Genomic DNA, 18,926 nt, shown 5'->3' with positions numbered 1-18,926 from the left:
GGAGCACTGGGAAACTTTATTCACAGCTGTTGATTTGTACAGATAGTTTGGTATCTGTACAGGCAATTTCCCATTTTGCATATGTGGATAAATATTCCAGTATTTATGAAAGCACCCACTGAAAATGCGATCTTACATGCCTAATTAATATTATCATAACAGTTCCACCAATGTTGGCTTCAGTCCAATGAAACACAAAGAGAAGTTGTATGCTGGTGTCCTCTTTTGTTGATGTATGAAATCCTTCATTTTTTCACTGTATAGCACTTCTATTGTAAGCTGCTTTTTGCAGGGAGGTTTAAGCACAACTGCTAAGTCATTCAGTTTGGAAGTTGGCGTACAAACTGACAGCTTGGAGCTCAAAACTTTTCATCAGGTTTCCTTTAAATAGGAATAGATTATAAGCAATGTGTTCTAGTTTCTCATGGTTTTATTGTACACTTATGAGCAGAAAACTGCTCACTTTTAAATGAAGAAATTTCACAAGTTATTAGAGCCTGATTCTCAGCCATGAAGCAAGCCAGTTATTGGCAACTCCAGAGGAAGCTTTGCCTCCTGGTTGCTTGAATTAATGTATTAGGCCAGGATTTTCACAATAACGTGCTGAACACTAATAAATTTGTTAAAGGACTTCAGCAGTCATGCAGCGTTTTTTCTGCTTGACTTGGCAGATTCTTCAGACCAAAGTTGCAAGAAAATTTTATAAATAACTAGACTCCATAAGTTATGGCATTCACATTTGCCTGTTGTTAATATTTCTATATATGCATGTACTCATGCATATATATTTTGCAGACATGTTAGAGCCTGCTTTTTGAAATTAGGCAATGAAATGTTAGCTCAGAAGAATAGAATCTATTTAGGATGCTTGAAACTTGAAACTGACTTAATATACTCAACAGCAGATACTTTTTCACTGCAAGTGCCTAGCACTGGGTAAGCTTTGCACACAGTTGCCATGGGGAAATCATGCTCATTGTGGATAGAGCATGACAACTGTTCCTATGATTGAGCCTTCCAAAACAGATACTTTGACAATAGAAACCAAGGCCATTTCCCTCCAGCTGTAGGTAAGTTTTACAGCTGTAGGTAAGGCAAGTCCTAGAAATCTTGGATTTATGTTTAAACAAAAAAGGAAGTTCAACTCATAGAACTTTTTAAAGTGCCACATATAAATGTGTGTTTGCACACACACACTTTATATGTATACAGTCACTTACACATACACATTTCTCTACCATCTTTATTTTTTTCTCTCACTTTTATTTGACAGCTCGAGATTATCCTTGGATCCTGAAAACCAAGCGAGTGGACAAACTGCGAGATGCACTCAAGGAGGTGGAGGTATGGTTCAGAAAGCTCCAAGCACAGCAACATCTAATCTGGTTTTCAAACCTCTTTCAGCAGCTTTAATTTTCATAAAGATTCAACTCTCCCAGTGATGATAAATGTGCTTTTGTCTGATGGGCTCTTCTAAAACAGCTGCATCTTTGTGTGGCATTTTTCATCTGTTAACTGGAAAATCAGAAGTCTGTTAACTGATAGTGACAATGTGTGCTGCCAACTCCATTCTCTGTTTTCTGTTGTCCTTTAGGACTTAATGCAGAACAGTCCATGTGTGCTGAGCAAATGGAAGAACAAACATACCTGTCAGGTACAGTGTCATCAAAACATCTTGCAGTGTGCAGCTGGTGCTGCTGAACAGCCATTCATGATGGGAGCAGTAGTGTTAAAATTTAACACAGAAAATCACTGGAGTTTTTTTAATATGTGGGTCCTTGTTAAGTAAATTTGGTTTATTTAAATTTCTACCCTGAAAAACATTCTTTAAATAAAAAGCCTGGGGTTTATCAACACAAAGAAATTACATTGAAAGGCCCTGATTCTGTGAGATGATGATGGTGATGATTACTAATATTATTGTTAATTATTTTTATTGTTATTATTACTATTATTGTTTAGGGAAACTGAAAACATCCTGTACCTCAAAATAGGAGGCTGAGGGAGCAGTTATGTATTAAAATATATTCCAGAGAGGTCTGGAATCTGTGTTATATAATTTTTATGTCTTAATTATCTATTTACCTGTTATAAATCTTTTTACTTTATGCTTGTGTAATATGGAAGGGAAGTTATAACTCTAAACCAACAAGATCATTAATCAAGTTATGGAATAAAAGAGATTGTAACATGTGGCACACATATAGTTATGTCTCTGGCTATATGAGTTTCACATTTTGTGTACAAGAAAACCTTTTTCACACTCTCACTAAGACAGAACAGCAGGGCAGGGAGGAGAGCTGAACATGAAGTGCTCCATAATCATGTACTTCTTCTGAAAAACATATGTAGTGAATTTTGTATGTTTATACAACCTTCATGAGGAAATGCATCATATTTGAAACTGCTTTGGCATGGGGAATACTTGTCAATATTACTGTTTCAGAAAAGGAACTTTGTCTTCTAACTTTTCTGCTTTTTCAGACTCATAATTTTTTCTTTTTATTCAAGTAGTTCCAAATGTGTGTCAGCAGAATGATTGTTAAATATCCAAACACAGTACAGCTAAAATTCCAGAAATGCCTTTGAGAATAGCAAAATTTTTAAATGCTTGACATGCCAAATAGTGTGTAGTCTTTTCATATCAGTAATAAAAATATTATTGTCTAAGTTACATTTGCCTATCAGATCTTACTGCTAATAAATGTATATCATTCACATACAAATTACATGGTATACATCTGTGAATGTTAATCTTCTAGAGCTAGTTTAAATATTAATTGCTGATTTGGGGGAATCATTTTTTCCTGTTATCATTGTTCTGATTAGGAAAGGAATTTGGTTAAGAAACACCAAGTCAATTAGCTGTGAGTGCATTCATTTGCATCCCAGTTTGCTGTCTCTTCATTTGCTTTCCTTGTCCATTCTCCCTTTACCATTTTCCTTCCCCTCCCATTCATCAGCATCCACCTGCAGTGTGTACAGTACATATTTTGGAAAAGTAAACTTCTTGTCAGGATGTGTTGTCCTGCCTACACAATATAACACCTTTGACTGACTGTAAGTCCTGTATAAAACTCTTCTTTATTTTTTGACTTCACTTCCTCTGAGTTATTTCAGGCTTAGATCAAAGTGAATGAGACAAATGCAATTTAACTTATTTCTTCTACGAGATGGGAAATAAAAGAGATAGGAGTTTTCATCTTAGTGTATTAGGTATTAAACCATGTAAAGGGGTAGTTTAATAAATTGAGTATTTGGGGTGTTTTTCAGATGGCTTCTAAGGCCAGAGTATAAATGATGGTACCGGTTATAACATAACCAGAGTGAAAGTTATAGATAAAAATCATAGTAATTTCTCTGTCCTTAAATTCTGCTTTTGGTTTCTCAATCACAAAACAAATTGTTTTTGTTTAATAGTGACTGATTATTGAAATCTCCAACAAGGGTTAGAATGTTTTGCCAAAACAATTGTGTTATTCCACTTTCTGTCTTCCTGAAAATAAAAGACCTCCAACAAATGAAAATAAAATAGAGAAAAATTAATCATTTGGAAGAGTCTAGAACAGAAAAGCTGTCTTCTATCAATTTTGATGTCAGATGTTTTTTTTTTCTGCTGCTCATCTGTCTTTGAGCATTTGGCAGCAATAATTGAACTGTCCCTCTTTGATGCAAATGCTCTGAAGCTTCTGGAGAAGATGTTGTATATTTATTTTTGAATTCTAAGTAGAATACTAATTAACTGTTTCAGCAGAGAGCACTTACCATGCAATGGTGTCATCTGTGGCATAACACTGCTGTATTCACAGCCTTTTTTGGATGAATACCAGAACTAGTAGGAAGAGTCCATATTTGCATTAACTTTGGAGAGTTAAAGCAATGTGTCAGACAAACAGCATGTAGGAAATTACCCTGATTTACATAACTTCAATGTTTGGGGCTAAATTTGGGCATTTGGTTTTAATTATAGTATCTGTTTTTCCTTTGTTTTTAGTAGCAACACAAGGTCAAATAAACTTTATAGAAATTAAAGTATTTAATTCCACATCCACATTTTCCCATTTTTGATTAAATGTTATTTATATTTGAATCTGCCATACCTGTAGCTGAACCAGAAATAGTTCCCTTTGTTTTGTAATAACAATGTGCCATCCAGAAACTCAATGGCTGCTGTACCTTGAGCAAGACAAATTGAATGAAAGCTGAAAGGTGATTAAATGAAAACAAGACTATGCTTTAAAAGAGTAGTGTGATTTCTCTCAGATTTTGTGTAAAGCAATCATAGGGCTGCTGTCTTCTGTAGCTTAAATATACAATATACCACTATTCCTAATCCCTCATTCTTTCTCCAGCACTTCCATCTTAGAAGTGGCCCACAGGCAAAAATTGGGGGCTGTAATTTTAAATGTGCATCTGCTAAAAATAAGTGTGCAGTCATTTTAACAGTTCATGTGCAAATAGCCAATTAGACTTCATGCATATGCCCCTATGAGAAATTCAGTTGTTTTGCCTGCAGATTATCTTCTCCACTGCATGAGTGTGTTTCTCAAAGTTGGCTTTTCTATATGAGTTTGCCTAGAATGAGCATAATGCTGGCCTGGTTTTCTACTTTTGTTAGTATTTAATTTTGTGCATCAAAATTTATCCTATTACTTTTTTTTTTTTTTGGCATGCAATCAGTGCAATAGAAGTTTCGTATTTACTTCCTTGTCCATTGCCAAAAAAACCCCAATGGCCTTTATTTTTGCAGTCCTAAGTATACATTCCATCACTTCTTATAGCTTCTGAAATAGATGATGTCCCAGTTCATGTAAACATAACCTAGACAATACAGGGATTTTTGTCAAGGAGCTTGCTCTCATATTTAAAAGAGCTTAGTTGAGTCCTAAAGGACTGAGGTCTTCTCTTTAGCTCTGTTCCAATAGGGTTTGAACCCACACCATTTCTGTATGGTACTTCTGATCCCCAACTGTGATGACCTGTGTTGAGTTGCTGAAATAATCCTGTAATTTCAGTTAGCTGATGTCAAAGCAAAATAAATAGACCATAAAAGAAGGATGACAGGAAAAAGACAAGAAGTCTTTAGAATAAGATGCCACTGTGCTCCTCAGCTTTCCCTGCCAAGGAGTAATAACTTAAGGAATTAATTTTATCAGTATTGTTGAGTTTATTCAGCTCAGATCTGGCTGCTTCTTTTCTTTGTCTCCTTCACTAATTCTTTGGAATGCTTTTAAGTTTTGCCACAAAATCATGAAACCTTCCTATGAAATCATGCCATTGCTTAAGGTTTGGTTTTACAATATAAAGCAATAAAAATAAATGAGATCTAGCTGAAACATTTGATTTCCAAATTTTTTTCGTTTTACATTTGCATTATGATATTGAATTAAGCACATGCCAACATTGTTATACAGTTTACTGTATAAAAGCCAAGCACTAGCTATGAATCATATCTGTTACCTGCTAATGAAAAAGATTTATGTATACTTTGTAAATTGTTTTGATTTCATTTAGTTGTATTTGTGTTGCAATTTACATATGTGCATAAATATTTTTTCTGTTGCCATCGTCGACATACTTAGAACTGGATTCTGAATTGAGCTCCACAGCAATATTTTCTTGCTTGTTCTGTCAGCTACAATGCCCATGAGCAAGCTGATTTAGCAAGGCACATGGTGACGTAGCACATTTGATATCAAAACCAAGACATTCTGTCTAGAATACCTGAGAAGCCAGCACCCAGCCCCAATTACTAAGAGGAACACTGCCCTCATATTAAATTCTTTTGGTTGCTTTTGATCACAACCATTAATGTGTTGTGTGGTTTTAGATATTTGGAGCTAGAAGTACAAATGCATTGATTATTGTGAAACAGTAACGTGTAACAACAATAACTTCATCTGTAATAAGGCATGCAATGCAGTAATTATGGTGGGGTGGCTAAGAAAGCAATCTGGAATGAAGAGGTGGGGAAAAACCCTGGGAACCTGCTTGAACAAGAAGTGCTTTGCAATTCTCTTCTCCTTTTGCATATTCCTTTGTCAGTTAGGCTCTCTAAGGGAAAACAGTTTGCCGCAATATTTTTTACAGGCATATTTTCCTTCTCTTCCAATTTTAATCAGATAGAAGCAAATCCTGGCTTTGCTCCACAGGTATCTTTTTAGGTAGAAGAGCTGATAAGCAGCTGAGCTGCATGAATGAGGAGTCAAGAGCTCAGGCTTCTGAGGATAAAGGGATCTACTTAAGTATGTGCTTAAGTTGTACTAAAGTCCGTAAGTCATGAACCTGTACTTAAGTCCTTTGCTTAATAAAAACTATCTCAAATACATATTAGAGCACTTTGCTATTGGAGAAGGGAAGGGCTAAGTCTTCCCTTGAGTATCCTCTGCTGCTTATGGCTTTTTTACTCAGTGGAGAGCATTTTTTGGCATATAAAATACACAATCCTTTCTATCAAAGTCTTTGCATTCAATTCCTCCGTGACAGAGAAATTAAGTGTCCCTTCCTTCCCAGTATGGAGAATGACCAGGTGCCCAAACATTTTACTCAGACTACAGTCAAGTACAAAGTTTCTGCCTTATTCTTCCAATAGGTATGAAGTCATGCTTTCATATTTTATTTGGGGAACACCTTGTAACTGTTTAAGCTCTGGAGATAGCTCTTCTGATTTTATTTTTCCCATCACAGTACTTCAATCTGAAAAATTTATGATGTGTTTCATCATTGTGAATTTCTTTCCCTAACCTAATATCTGTTAGATGGAATGATGTAGTGCCTTGTGTAAATAATGCCTCTTACATTGGTTTTTATTCCTTAGCACTAATGGGCTGTTTCCTTTGGAGTTGGATCACTGTGTATCCCTGTTCAAGCCAAGTTTGCAATCTTCCCTATTGGGTTTATATTCCTTCGTGCTTCTGAGTGGACTGCTCCCATCCACCTAAATATGAGCTTAACTAGGCAAGCTTAGGTGTAACAGCCCCTAAATCTTATTATAATGGAACAGTCTTTGCACAGACTACACAGAGTGTAGCAAATTGAAATAGTGGTTTCAATTTGAGCACATAAATATTTTCTCTTTTATGGAATATTTTTGATGACAGATAGCACAGAATCATAGAATCATTTAGGGTTGAGAAGACCCTTAAGAGGGAGTCCAGCTGTTAACCTAATGCTCCAAAGTCCATCACTGAAACTTGCCCTTAAGTTCTACATCTACTCATCTTTAATACCTCTAGGGGTGGTGACTCCACAACTGCCCTGTTTTCTTTAAGTGCCTGCTTGCACTTCATGGCAAAGTCTAAGAACTAATTTTTTAAAAACCTCAGATCTAATCCAAAGCATTTTTAAAGGGAGATGGATGAAATACTAACCTTGCATGGCAATATAGTGTGTAAAGTCTCTGTTAACCATTTCAATTTAGACTCTAAAAGTTCCTAGTGAATGAACTTTAACCTGTGGACCAACCCCACTAAGTTATTGTAACAAAAAATTTGTTAAAATACACTTTAAGATTTCCCAAATATCTCAGAGTTCTGAGGACAGTAATGAGAAAGAATGTTTTGCTGTAAAATGAAAGAAGGAGGGAGCACAATGGGAGAAACAGTAGAAGTAATGGAAATGATGCTACATTTACCTACTATCTGTGATTCTGTCATGCCCTAGTGATAGCAAAGAGATCTGTACAGTACTGGAAATCCATAACATTGGTTTAACCTTGGTTTTTATCTAGTTTCATAGATGTAAAGCAGAATATACCCATTAGCACAAAGCTTTATATTTATACAAATATCTGGTCATGAAACACTGGAGAGGTTTTCATTGATTTTTATTCTATCTCTGTAACAGGTGTGATTTATGGCATTACCAGAAAATTAATACATAGGCATAAAGTGAATTTGCAGCCTGACTGCACCATCCCTCTTGTAGCACATAACACTGAAAGACTGGGGGTGTTTTACTCTCCTCTGTGAGGCTGATATCCATTCAGTTATTTAGAACTCAGCTTTCTAGAGTATTTATGTAATTTTGCTTCATTGTTGCTTACATCACAGTTTGGTAGCTCCTGGGTTTCAACCTTCACTTTTTCCAGCAGGGTTTTGGACAGTTGTAGCCAACTGTAGTCAAACCTTGCTGGACTTCATGTTAACAAGTTGGAAATAAATTGTGATTTTATCTAATCTAACTTCAATGTAAGGATAAATTAAAGTTTTGAAAGATTGTAATGAAAGCTGCATGAGTGTAAGCGTGTCTAACGTTTTTACTAGGACAAAACCTTAAAGGACATCTGTCATGACAGGGAATATTGAAACATTGACTATATATTTCTATCAAATGAATGTATAATCAGATTTTGGCAGGATGAGAACTGATCATTTGTTCTTAGAAATTCATTTCACATCACACGGTTTTATTTGTTTCTACTTCACACATCACTAGAATTTATTTTTTAAACATATTGGTTAAAATTGCTAAGGCAGGAAAATAATTTGTTTAAATACACTTGTTCTGTTCTTTGGAGAGCACAGAGGTATAGTAATATAGCAAAATATGTATAAATGAGAGTTTTCATAACTAAATTATTGGGAGCAGAGCATTGCATAAGGGACATGCCAAATTGCTGTCCCCCATACTTTTTATTTATTATACAATCCAGTGGATTTCACTGCAAGAAAATTCTAAAGATTATATCATGTTTGTCTCATAGCTCCAGCACAGAACAAACAGGGAATTTTTTTCTGCCAAATTCTCCTACAAGAATAAGTGTTTCTTTAGTAGTTGAGTTTTCTAAAAGCACAGGGATTTCTCTAAAAATCTACTGTGAGGTAGAAGTAAGATCTGGAGTCGCAGATTCTTGGCCTTTGTTGGACCCTCTAGACTTGTCTGCAGAGGTCTTTCCGCAGAGAATTCCTTTTATGGGCTCTATTTTCTGAATTCATATGCTGTACTAATTGCATTCAGAAAATGACTAATGGTTTAATTATGCAAAAATAAATGTTTTTCATAACTCCTCCCACTGAGCATTCCCTCTCTCATAGAAGATATTGCATAAGAAGGAGCTGATAAATATGGTGACTTAGTCTTTGAGATTATATGTATCATTTAATTTAAATTAATTAGGCATTAATATTCAATTAACTCTGAACAACCCTGTCCAATAGCTTAAATTGTTTCTTTCTAAGAGAGAAATCTAAAACATTATGTCACTGAGTGAATGGATTTATTGGGAACTCACAGCTATCTCTATGGTAGGGTGCAATTATTTATTTAAACAATATATGAATGATCAGAAATAACAACAGCAAAAAAGTGCTGGTTTTAATTTGTGATCATAACATAGAATTATAATAAACCCTACTTTATATTTTTTACATGCAGGCTATGCCTTTACTTTATACTGAAAATAATTCCTTCCCTCTTTCAAAACAGATTTTTCATCTGTTTTTAACTGAAAAATTCAGTATATTTTATGTAAATTTTGAGGACTTAGCTACTTCTTCAAGTGTTCAGTAATTGTAGTTCTTGTACCCTTATAATTCAGCGTTGTGTTACATCTCTCTCTTTCATTGAAAAAGCTTTCAAAGCCATTACAAGACATCTTCACATCAATGATAATTCATTTTTGTAATTTTGAAAATTAGATTAGTATGTAATGGACAGCTGCTAATATGTACCTTGAAATGTTTCACTTTATTCCTGATTTTTGATGTCTTGTTTTCTCACTCTTTGGATTCAGCTCCTCTTTCACTCCGGTATTTTGGTGTCCCTAAGCCTTTCTGGGCCGCAGCTGGAGAAGGTGGTGATTGACAGGACCCTGGTGGGGAAGCTCATCTCCGACACCATCAGTGATGGTAATTACACCCATGTGCAAATCAATTGCCTACATTAACAATAGAGTAGAGAAACAGTATGTCAACAGGTAGACTAATTATTGCCACTGGGGACTTGCAAACACAACAAGTAATTGCATGTAATGCTATAGTTACAACCCTCAGGACTAAGAGCACTTTAAGAATAATATTTAACATCAAAGTTTTCAGGCTTGTCAAATGCTGCATGGGTTTCTAAAATCCCGTTTCTTACACACTGTAATCACTGTGAGCATGCCATTTGAACTTGTCATGTTTATTTCGTAAGTGGGAAAATGGGACAGAACTAAACATTAGTCAATTGAATAATTGCATGGGGTGGTTATTATTAAAGTTGTTATTAAAAAAGGCTGGATAACATTAGTTATGTGGAGGTGTTCTGATTTAGTTTCTTGATACTCAGAATCTCCCAATTGTTTTTAACTAGTGTCTGCTAAAAATTAAGTTTTCATTTAATGCAGAAGAAAACTTATAAAAATGTCTGTTTTCCACAGCTTTATGATATGACTCATAGTATTGAGAAATCAACTGGTATCTTGGCTTCTGCACAAGCAGGAGTATGAAGTTTTGGTGTGAGCCATATTAAATGTGCACTACCTTCCAAATTTTTAAGAGTAAGCCCACATTATGTCCTTTGAGTAAGAATATGCATTTAGTTCAGGTTTGAGCTTTAATGATTTAATTTTCTCTCTACCCAGGCATCTATTGAATGTTGGCCTAGGTTTTAAGAAACTCCAATACTGTGTCTCACTGATCTTTTCCTATCAATATATGGTATTTTAGTCTTGAAAATTTATATTAATATAACTATGTTTGTAGAATCTTTATTTATTAAAAAAATTTAACCCAGGCCTTATTTTTATGAACTAATTACACAGAGAGAATAGAACACATTTACTATCTTGTCTTCTTTTTTTCACTCTCCACCTTAATTACTGGACTGCTAATTCCATCTGTGATTTTTTGCACTCTGCTTCTGAGGGGAGGATTTCCTACTTTCAGGTGACAAAAAGTAGCTTAGAATCTAAGGTTATTCCTAAGTTGAACTAGTTTGTGTAAATTATTTTGAATACTGACGTCTTTAAAAAAAGAATAAAAAGTAAAGTATGTTGGTCATGCCTTACTTTGGCTTAATATGTCATAGAAATATTTGTTCAGAAAATACTGCTAACTAAATGAGCTTACAACTAAAACAACAATAAAGCAAGACATATGTTTTACTACATTTGGACAACTGCATTTATTATATAAATAACATTATATAATGTTTTGTCCTTGTTTTCACCTATTCCGGATTTTCTTAAACCTCCATGTTTGCTAACAGACAAGTCTGTAAGTGAGATAAAACTGCCTCTGTTCAGTAAAAGCAAACCACTCAATAACTTTCATTGCAATACAGTTTTTATTTTCATTAACAATAAAAGAAGATGCTTTTGTTACCCACACAAATAGTGCTCAAAATACAAATTTTTATACTGAACCATCCTTGCAGGATAAACGTGAGATAATGTTGTCCTAGAGGAAATTAATTTTAATTAAAGGAAACAGCACATCTTTCCAAATCTGGCTTCAAATTATGGTTGTGATTATAAAGCTGGCCAAGAGAAATTCTACATTTAGCACAAGAAGCCTGTATACAAATAGTAGTTCTTACTTCAGCAATTGTATATGTAGAAATCGATAGGGATTACAATCTGCCAGAATTACTTATGAAATTTTGTAATTCTCATTTGGAGTAGCATGTTGTCTTAACATTTGGAATAAAAGTCAGATTGTGTGCACAATATGAAGAATTTTTATCATCCCCCTGCATCTAAGAAAGTGCTCCTGATTCTTATTATGTATAGGCAAAATTTCATCAGCATCTGTGGTGTGCTGCAGCTCGTCTTTAATGCAAGCTGTGTCTGTGAGGAAATCAAAATATTTTAACTGTGTGCATGCATATTGAGGATACCATATTCAGTGGTTTTCAATTTTCATGTGTTTACAGGATCTCAGTGATAACTTCTGAATCACCTTATCAAATGCTTTATCACTTTTTTTTTTCCAAAAAAGCTAGTGTTAATGTTACATTTCAAAGGCAATTATTTGGCTCTAAACTCTACCCTTTAGCATTTGCATACCAGATACTTCAGAGTTGTGCCAGGACATGACTCTTGGAAAATGCAAGTGCTTATAAATCAGACTAAAGAAAAGCAAAGCTGAGTAGCTAGTTTTCCATGCCGATATACAAGACTAAACTGTCAATCTACTTAAGGATATATTCAATTTAGATTTAAGAATCTGGGATATAAGTGATAATTTTTTTTTTTTAAGTTTCTTTTTCAGAGGTTGTTCCACAGAGTGTTGTTAGTTTCTAAATCTGGTTCCACTTTAATTGACATTTTCCTTTTAGGAGAGGTTTCTGAGTTTACAGTCTGAGCACAGCTTCATTTTAAACCATGAGTGATCTGGTACTACTTTCCCCAATGACTCATTTCATACTCAGACATCTCTTCAACTGTGGGTGCTGCTTGAATAACTGGGTAACTCTTGGGAAAAATTCTCAATACAATTTTCTAAGTAATTTTCATTGACAGATTAGTTAATCACTTTTATATTGAACTAATTTGGTCTAACACCCCGTCATGGTAACAGAGGGGATTCCACTGAGCTTTTCCAGACTCCAAGGGAGTCTCTTCCAACTTGATTACTTGTATTGTTTGGTACCCCCATGTGAAGCTTTCAATGAATTCATGACCCCTCTAAAGCCTTGTCCTGCATGTAACAGGCTCCTTGATGTCTGCAGCAGCACCAGGAGCCTTGCAATGTCAAAATACCAGATCCACCCCGAGTACTCCTTTGCATTTATCACCCTTAACACAAGCTAAGCGATATGAGGTCCATTTGCAAAATACTGGTGGATGCAACCATAAGAAAAAAAAAACTGAAGGCTGAATACTAAGATGAAAATTAATGTGGAAAGCCATAAAATGTGTACTTGAATGTACTGGCATTTTGGTACAATATAATTTATTCAGGTGTATGTAATCAAAGTATTCCTTAGGCTTTATTTCTCATTTCCAAGAAGGTCCTGACAAGATGACACACTGATATGTTTTAGGACATTACAACACTTTCAGTGTAATATTTAAGGCACTGTCTTGAAAAAAATTGGTTTTTGCAGCATCTCAGTGGACTGTTTACTACTTTGTTTTATTCCTAGAGTGCTGACAATTTTTATTTGTTTTTTTTTCAGCTGTTCTTACAGACAACTTCATCATCTTGTCATTTGAAGACCATAAACAACTCTGCTTTATTCAGTTTACAAAGACGATGGATTCTCCCGATGTAAACAAAAGACTGGAAAAACTCTCTTGTTTGGACTCTAAGGTATAGCTGCTAATGGTGACTGCAAATATTGCAGGAACTATACATCATGTATCACTGGTATTCACTGATACTGTATAGCCACATAAATTGTAAATCTTAATATAATTGACCAGAGCAACTCAAACTCTAAAAATGGCGGTTACTGAAAAGTCAAAAAAAAGTAGAATGGCATTCTGAGTTAAAGAGTTAAAATACTGTGCCAAGGGATCCAGATTTCTACTGTGTTTATTTTCAGGCTCAGACACACATTTGAGTTACCCCTGCTTGACAGATTACCTTGTGTCCATTGAGCAGCAGTAAGTGACCTTTGGCACATTCTTGGCATCTAACAAGCATGAAGCAAAGTCTGTAATGGTAAACCTCAGTGTAAAAGATTTAAGTTAATGTGTTTTACCTCTTGTGTGTTGTGGGCTCGCAACACACATGGTTACTTACTGTGTCTCAGCTGATAGACACAAACGCACGAAGCTCTGATAATTCAGTCATCTGTCTGAGGTCCAAGACTTTTGTAATTCTTTGCAGAAATCCGTATTTCCCCACTAGTTACAATATTGGTGTTGAGAGAGTTGCTTTTAGAATTAAGCCACTGAGTAAGGAATCAAGATATAGAAGCTGAGTTTCTCATCACTGGCCAGCTATATGTGTGACCTTGCGCAAGTGACTTGGTGCCTCAGTGTCTCAATTTACTAGTTACGCAGTGAAGATTGAAATACTCCTTTTTTGAAGCCCTTTTTCTGGGGGTGTGTCTTCACTACAGTGACAGCAGCAGTGGAAAGGTAGCCTAGAGAGAGCTGAGCTGAGCTTTAAACTACCCAGTCTGGAAGTCATTGGAAACCAGCTCATCTCGAGATGAATTACACTGTATTGTGGATGGATTGGGCTGGGTAGACATAACTTATTTCAACCATAAGCACTTTGGCACCAGGGCACCACTTGCTTAGGTGGAAGTGCTTGGTGCTACAGCAATATGAAAAAATAATCAGCCAAGGCAATTAACTTTGAACAGTTGAAGTAGGGAAGAGATTGCATCCAATTCACTGCAAGAATGAAGGGTCAAGCCTTTTCCCAAGAAATGCAGAAAGATGTTGTGAGCAAAAGAGAGAGTTTGTATTTATTTCAGACTGGATAAACATTAAAGAAAACAATCTTGTGCTAGCAAATATTTTCCCCTTGACAACCCCTCAGTAATTTACTTCTTCACATAAGGGAGCTTGCATCTGCAAGGCAAGCTCTTTAAGGTTATGTTTAATTTAAGTTTTGCCATAATGTGTTTTAACTTGCTTGGTAGAAATACTTTCTGCTAGGATTAATATCTAATACATTTTCCAGGCTGTTTCAGTTCAGGGCCTCTTTTCAGCAATGGCTTGTGTTTGCAAGATTGATCCAACCTCTATAACGTGGATTTGAGACAGTTCACTGTTCACTGGGAACTGAGCTGATACATACTTTACTTTAAAATGCTGTGCCTTGTGCCTGGCCTGTGGTGTTCATCGAGGCTGTGCTTTGGGAGTGAGCCTGGTTTGTGGTGGGGCTTTTTTCTTAATAGCACTAAAGTTTAACGAAGAAGCTGTGGTGAACTGCCTTTGTCATTGAAGTGTGAGGACCACAGCTCCTGATTTAATGTTTAGAAAAACCAGAAGTATCTGCTGCACTCCTTAATAGGGTTGTTAAGTTCAGTTCTTTGCTGACACAGCTGAGCTCCTCAAAACACCTCCATGCTCAACATTAACTTTTCTTTCTCTTGAAATCAGTGAGAATCACTATGGAACACTTTTCCACCAGCCAAAAAAAAAGGCATTTGCATTTTTTAATTGAATGTTCCTTTGTGTGAGGCTTGCTAGTTAGGCAGCTAAATATAAGTTTTATTATCTTCAGAATTGCACCAGTGTGAGACTGCAGAAAATATTATTCACTTCTGCAATAATATTGTGTCAGCTCTCTGCATTGATTTACTGTTCTTCATGGCTGATTTTAGTCAAACTTCAAAAGCTGGAAGATCACAGACATAGCAGTAGTGTCACTCACAGCAGAAAAATAAGAGGGTCCTCAATTGCAACTGTGCAAACTTGTAATCGTATCTAACAATATGTAACAATTACAAATGTTGTGGGTTTAGGGGGAAAAAGGGTTCTTTAGAGTTGGGGTTTTGTTCAAAAAAAATTGAATGAGAAAGGTAGTGTGCACTGTTATAGAACTAACACAGGATTAAAATCTGGAGCCAAGTTTCAGGAAATTTGATTGTAACCTTCATTTCTATCTCTGACTTTTGGCATGGTCTTGAGAAATGTGGTATTTGGGTTTACAGTCCCATTTCTACAGTGAGGAAAGTGTTTGTAATGATATAATTAAATTTCTGTCATATTATCATTGTAATGATAAGCAACCTCACATTGTTCAGTGTCGAGGCTCATGGTGGGCAAAATTGGCAGCAGTGCTGGACTGCCAGAGTTCTGTGAATAATAAGAACAAGTCAACCATGCTTTCCTCCTCAAAGCTTGATATTTATCCAAAAGTTGAGTTTTTTATGCAATCCATACCTAAATGAATGAATAAATCTCCCTATGCTCTTCCTTTCTAATTGATACCACCTTGAATTTTATTTGCACTTCGAACCAATAAAGGAAGACTTACTATATGAATCTCTACAGTCTTGAAGACCAGCAAAATAGAAAACCAACTATTATTATTTATCTTTTCTCAGTGACATGAGTTTATGTTTGAGAGTGACATGTCTAATGCAAGACATAAAGGTCAACAAAGATTTGTGGCTGTTATGACGTGTGATTGTTATGAACAGTTAACACTACAATACAGGACGAATCGATACTTGTGGAAGTATTTGTGCTTTTCCTGCCTAATTGTGTTGTCACCAAATTAGCTATTCTAATTCAAGTAGCAGCTACCTCCTAACTATTGTGCATATTTTATCTTTACCCGTGAAAATATTTTGACCAGTAAAACACAGGTTATTCTAAAAATATTGACCTCTTTCAAGTTTTTCCTTTCTGTTTTTTTTAATCCATTTCAATTTACTGAAGGAGACAGAAGAAGGAGTTAAATGTTTACCATGAGAGAACAACATTGGTAATTACTTTGATTTCAGTTCCTTTTTATGTGTATTCATGGGATGAAGAGGTCAATAATATTATGACCATGCAAATAGAAAAGGGTTCTTTTTGACCATATAAAAAACAGCAAAGGATTATTAAAGCATTAACCTTGATTTTAATGGCCTTGGTTGAGAGCTGAGATCACAATTTGGATGAGCCTGATTATTTACTAAATACAATACATAAATGCAACGGGTTCTTAACACCCATTGCACTCTGGCATTATCGCATTACTGCCAGCCTTTGTTGCCTTGCAGACAGGAATATGAAAGCAATCTGTCATGTAGTGAGACTGGTTCCAGAAGCATTTCTCTGATAAGAAGACCCCCTGCCCTTTGCTAGTGTCTGGTCCAGTAGGCTTAGCCATGCGCTTAATCCCCAGAAAGTGGTTCGATTATTGCTGACCAGCAATGGCAAGATAGTTTTTTTTTCCCCTAGCTATCAACCTTCCATTAATTCCTTAAGCAGAAATGCGGTGCAATCTATATTTCCTTGGCATGTGTCACCCAGATGGTGCACTGCTCATGTTTTCAAATAACCATGCTCCAAATAACAGAGTTTGAATAATAAATTCCACAAATCCTTCCTGAGAAAGAGGCACAATTCTCAAGAGCTGCATAAACTTTACGCATGATGCTGTAGCTCATCCACATTATGCAGAAAAGTATATGTTCTTTTGCAAAGCGGATGTTTGTGTTTCCATTCCTTAATTTGGGGAGGAAGAAGAAAGAAAAATGTTTGTTCAAATACTGTAGAATATATTTAATATTTGATTATGTCTTAAACACTAGCCTTAGCTCCGTGGTCAGCTTTGCAGAACTTGTCATTTAATATGGCTAAGCTTAAATCCTGTGTGGAGGTCGATGCTGTCAAGCAACCATGACTGTACATTTTGGTATTGATTGGAGTCATTGCAGTAAATTCCTTCTTAACTCATATTCCTTTCCATCCCAATCCCCTCCCCACAGATAAAAGAGTGAGCATGTCTTTCTGTCTGAGGAGATATTTTTCACATTTACAGACAGCCTCTATGAAGATATATGTACGCAGAGCTCTGTGTATATATACATTCTTTCTCACACATCCAAAGTAAATGCTCCCATTTTCTCCTACCATGCTATTTTATCACCTCCAATATTGCCTGCATTTTTTTCTTCCCTCAGATTTCTTATGTTGATATACTTGGACCAGAAGGTAGAAGGATGAAACGTCACCTGGCAATAAACTGTATGCAAGATCTGGTCATTTGCTGGTGGTCAGCAACCAGTGATGGAGCATGGCCTTGGTCTCCTATTTCCTGTCAGAGGGACAGAGCCAACCTATTGCTATTAGGCTGTGCACATGGCAAATTGGAGGTAAAGTGATGAACTGTCTTGTTACATGGTTTTTTTGAATTTGCTAAAGAAAGAGTTATTCAACCTAAATATTCGAGCAGATATAAAGAACAGATATGATTCAAACATAATACAGGAAGACCAGCTGTTCTAATAGTAAAAACAAAACAAAGGTTTGTTACTTAACAGAAAAGCACCTTATTTACTTTGTTTACTATTTTCACATCAAAACTGTCAACCTGAGAAATGTAGCCAGGAAATTAGGTCTTTATCATGAAACAGCTTCAGTGCTGCTGAAAATAGAGGTGTCAGAGTTCCACTAGAAAACTCTAATATGAATTAGCAATTGTAACTGTTGCATGTATGTCTGTTGCAATTATTTTACATTGTCTGCAATGTTAACTGATAGACAATTTGCATCTCTTTCAAATGTTTTTTCATAAAATAATAACTATGCCCAGATGGTGGTTAAATTTCTGTTATGAGTATTGGTTAAATCAGGAACTGATATTTTTCTCAAAGGAAAAGTTAAAACGCACCATCTACAGGTGGGAAGGTAAGCTATGAGTTAGGAAAAAGCTACAATTTGCCCCCCTCCAGACTCCTGCTTAGCTTACATTTACAGGCAGATGTTTTCATTTCAATTATTTAATTTTTGTTTCATCTGTTTAAGAATATTTGAATCCAGTTTATTTTGTTATGTAGAAATATTAAGATGAAGCTATCTGAGCATACTCTGAAATATCCCGAGCCTGAATTTAAAATATAAAAGCTTTTCTGAACAAACATCTTGTATAGATGCTTCTGTATTTGGAATTTTATTTTCACTTTTTCTTTGCCTACTTCTAATATGGACCAAAAAGGCACTGACTGTGGGAGAAGAGCACAAACTCAAGGATCAGCTGTGGAATAGTTGCTCTGGATTAGCTATTGCAGACTATTTCCCTGTAGGGAAAACCCCTAAGTAACATTTAAGAATAAGCTACTTTCACAAACAGCATCCTCCTCTCTTTAATTAGGGAAGATGTAAATGTTTTAATGTCTTGAAACTATTACTTTGATAACTAATATTAATTTATGTGAGATTCTTTTCCCTTGGGATTTTCTACCTATTGAAAGTGAAGAGAAAAGGTAGCTGAGACAGCTTTTCTTTTCTTATTTCTGTCATTAGTCACTGTAGAATTGAAGTTTAAATTACCTCCAGCTCTGCCTTCTTTACTTCTTTTCAATTGACCTCTCTCCAC

General features: G+C 35.6%; 1 protein-coding gene across 8 annotated transcripts in view; it reads left to right on the top strand.

The window, feature by feature from the left end:
* The window catches only part of WDPCP (WD repeat containing planar cell polarity effector), a 147,135-nt gene that overhangs the window by 49,149 nt on the left and 79,060 nt on the right, over window positions 1-18,926 (top strand). For 7 of the 8 annotated variants that reach the window (XR_007777174.1, XM_030236108.2, XM_050972666.1 and 4 more), the window contains 5 exons: window positions 1,274-1,344; window positions 1,595-1,654; window positions 9,734-9,848; window positions 13,105-13,238; window positions 17,512-17,703. Coding sequence is in view for 7 of the 8 variants with exons in the window: in XM_030236108.2 (XP_030091968.1) it covers window positions 1,274-1,344; window positions 1,595-1,654; window positions 9,734-9,848; window positions 13,105-13,238; window positions 17,512-17,703 (572 nt within the window). In the remaining variant the exon portion in view is untranslated. Of the gene's footprint in view, window positions 1-894; window positions 1,071-1,273; window positions 1,345-1,594; window positions 1,655-9,733; window positions 9,849-13,104; window positions 13,239-17,511; window positions 17,704-18,926 lie in introns of those variants that run through there. The other variant, XM_050972671.1, reaches the window with a different exon arrangement.

The sequence above is a fragment of the Serinus canaria genome, chromosome 3 (assembly GCF_022539315.1).
Source record: "Serinus canaria isolate serCan28SL12 chromosome 3, serCan2020, whole genome shotgun sequence".
In the NCBI taxonomy this organism is placed as follows: domain Eukaryota; kingdom Metazoa; phylum Chordata; class Aves; order Passeriformes; family Fringillidae; genus Serinus; species Serinus canaria.
Note: the sequence above shows the minus strand (reverse complement) of the source record. Positions and strands in the feature narration are given on the sequence as shown.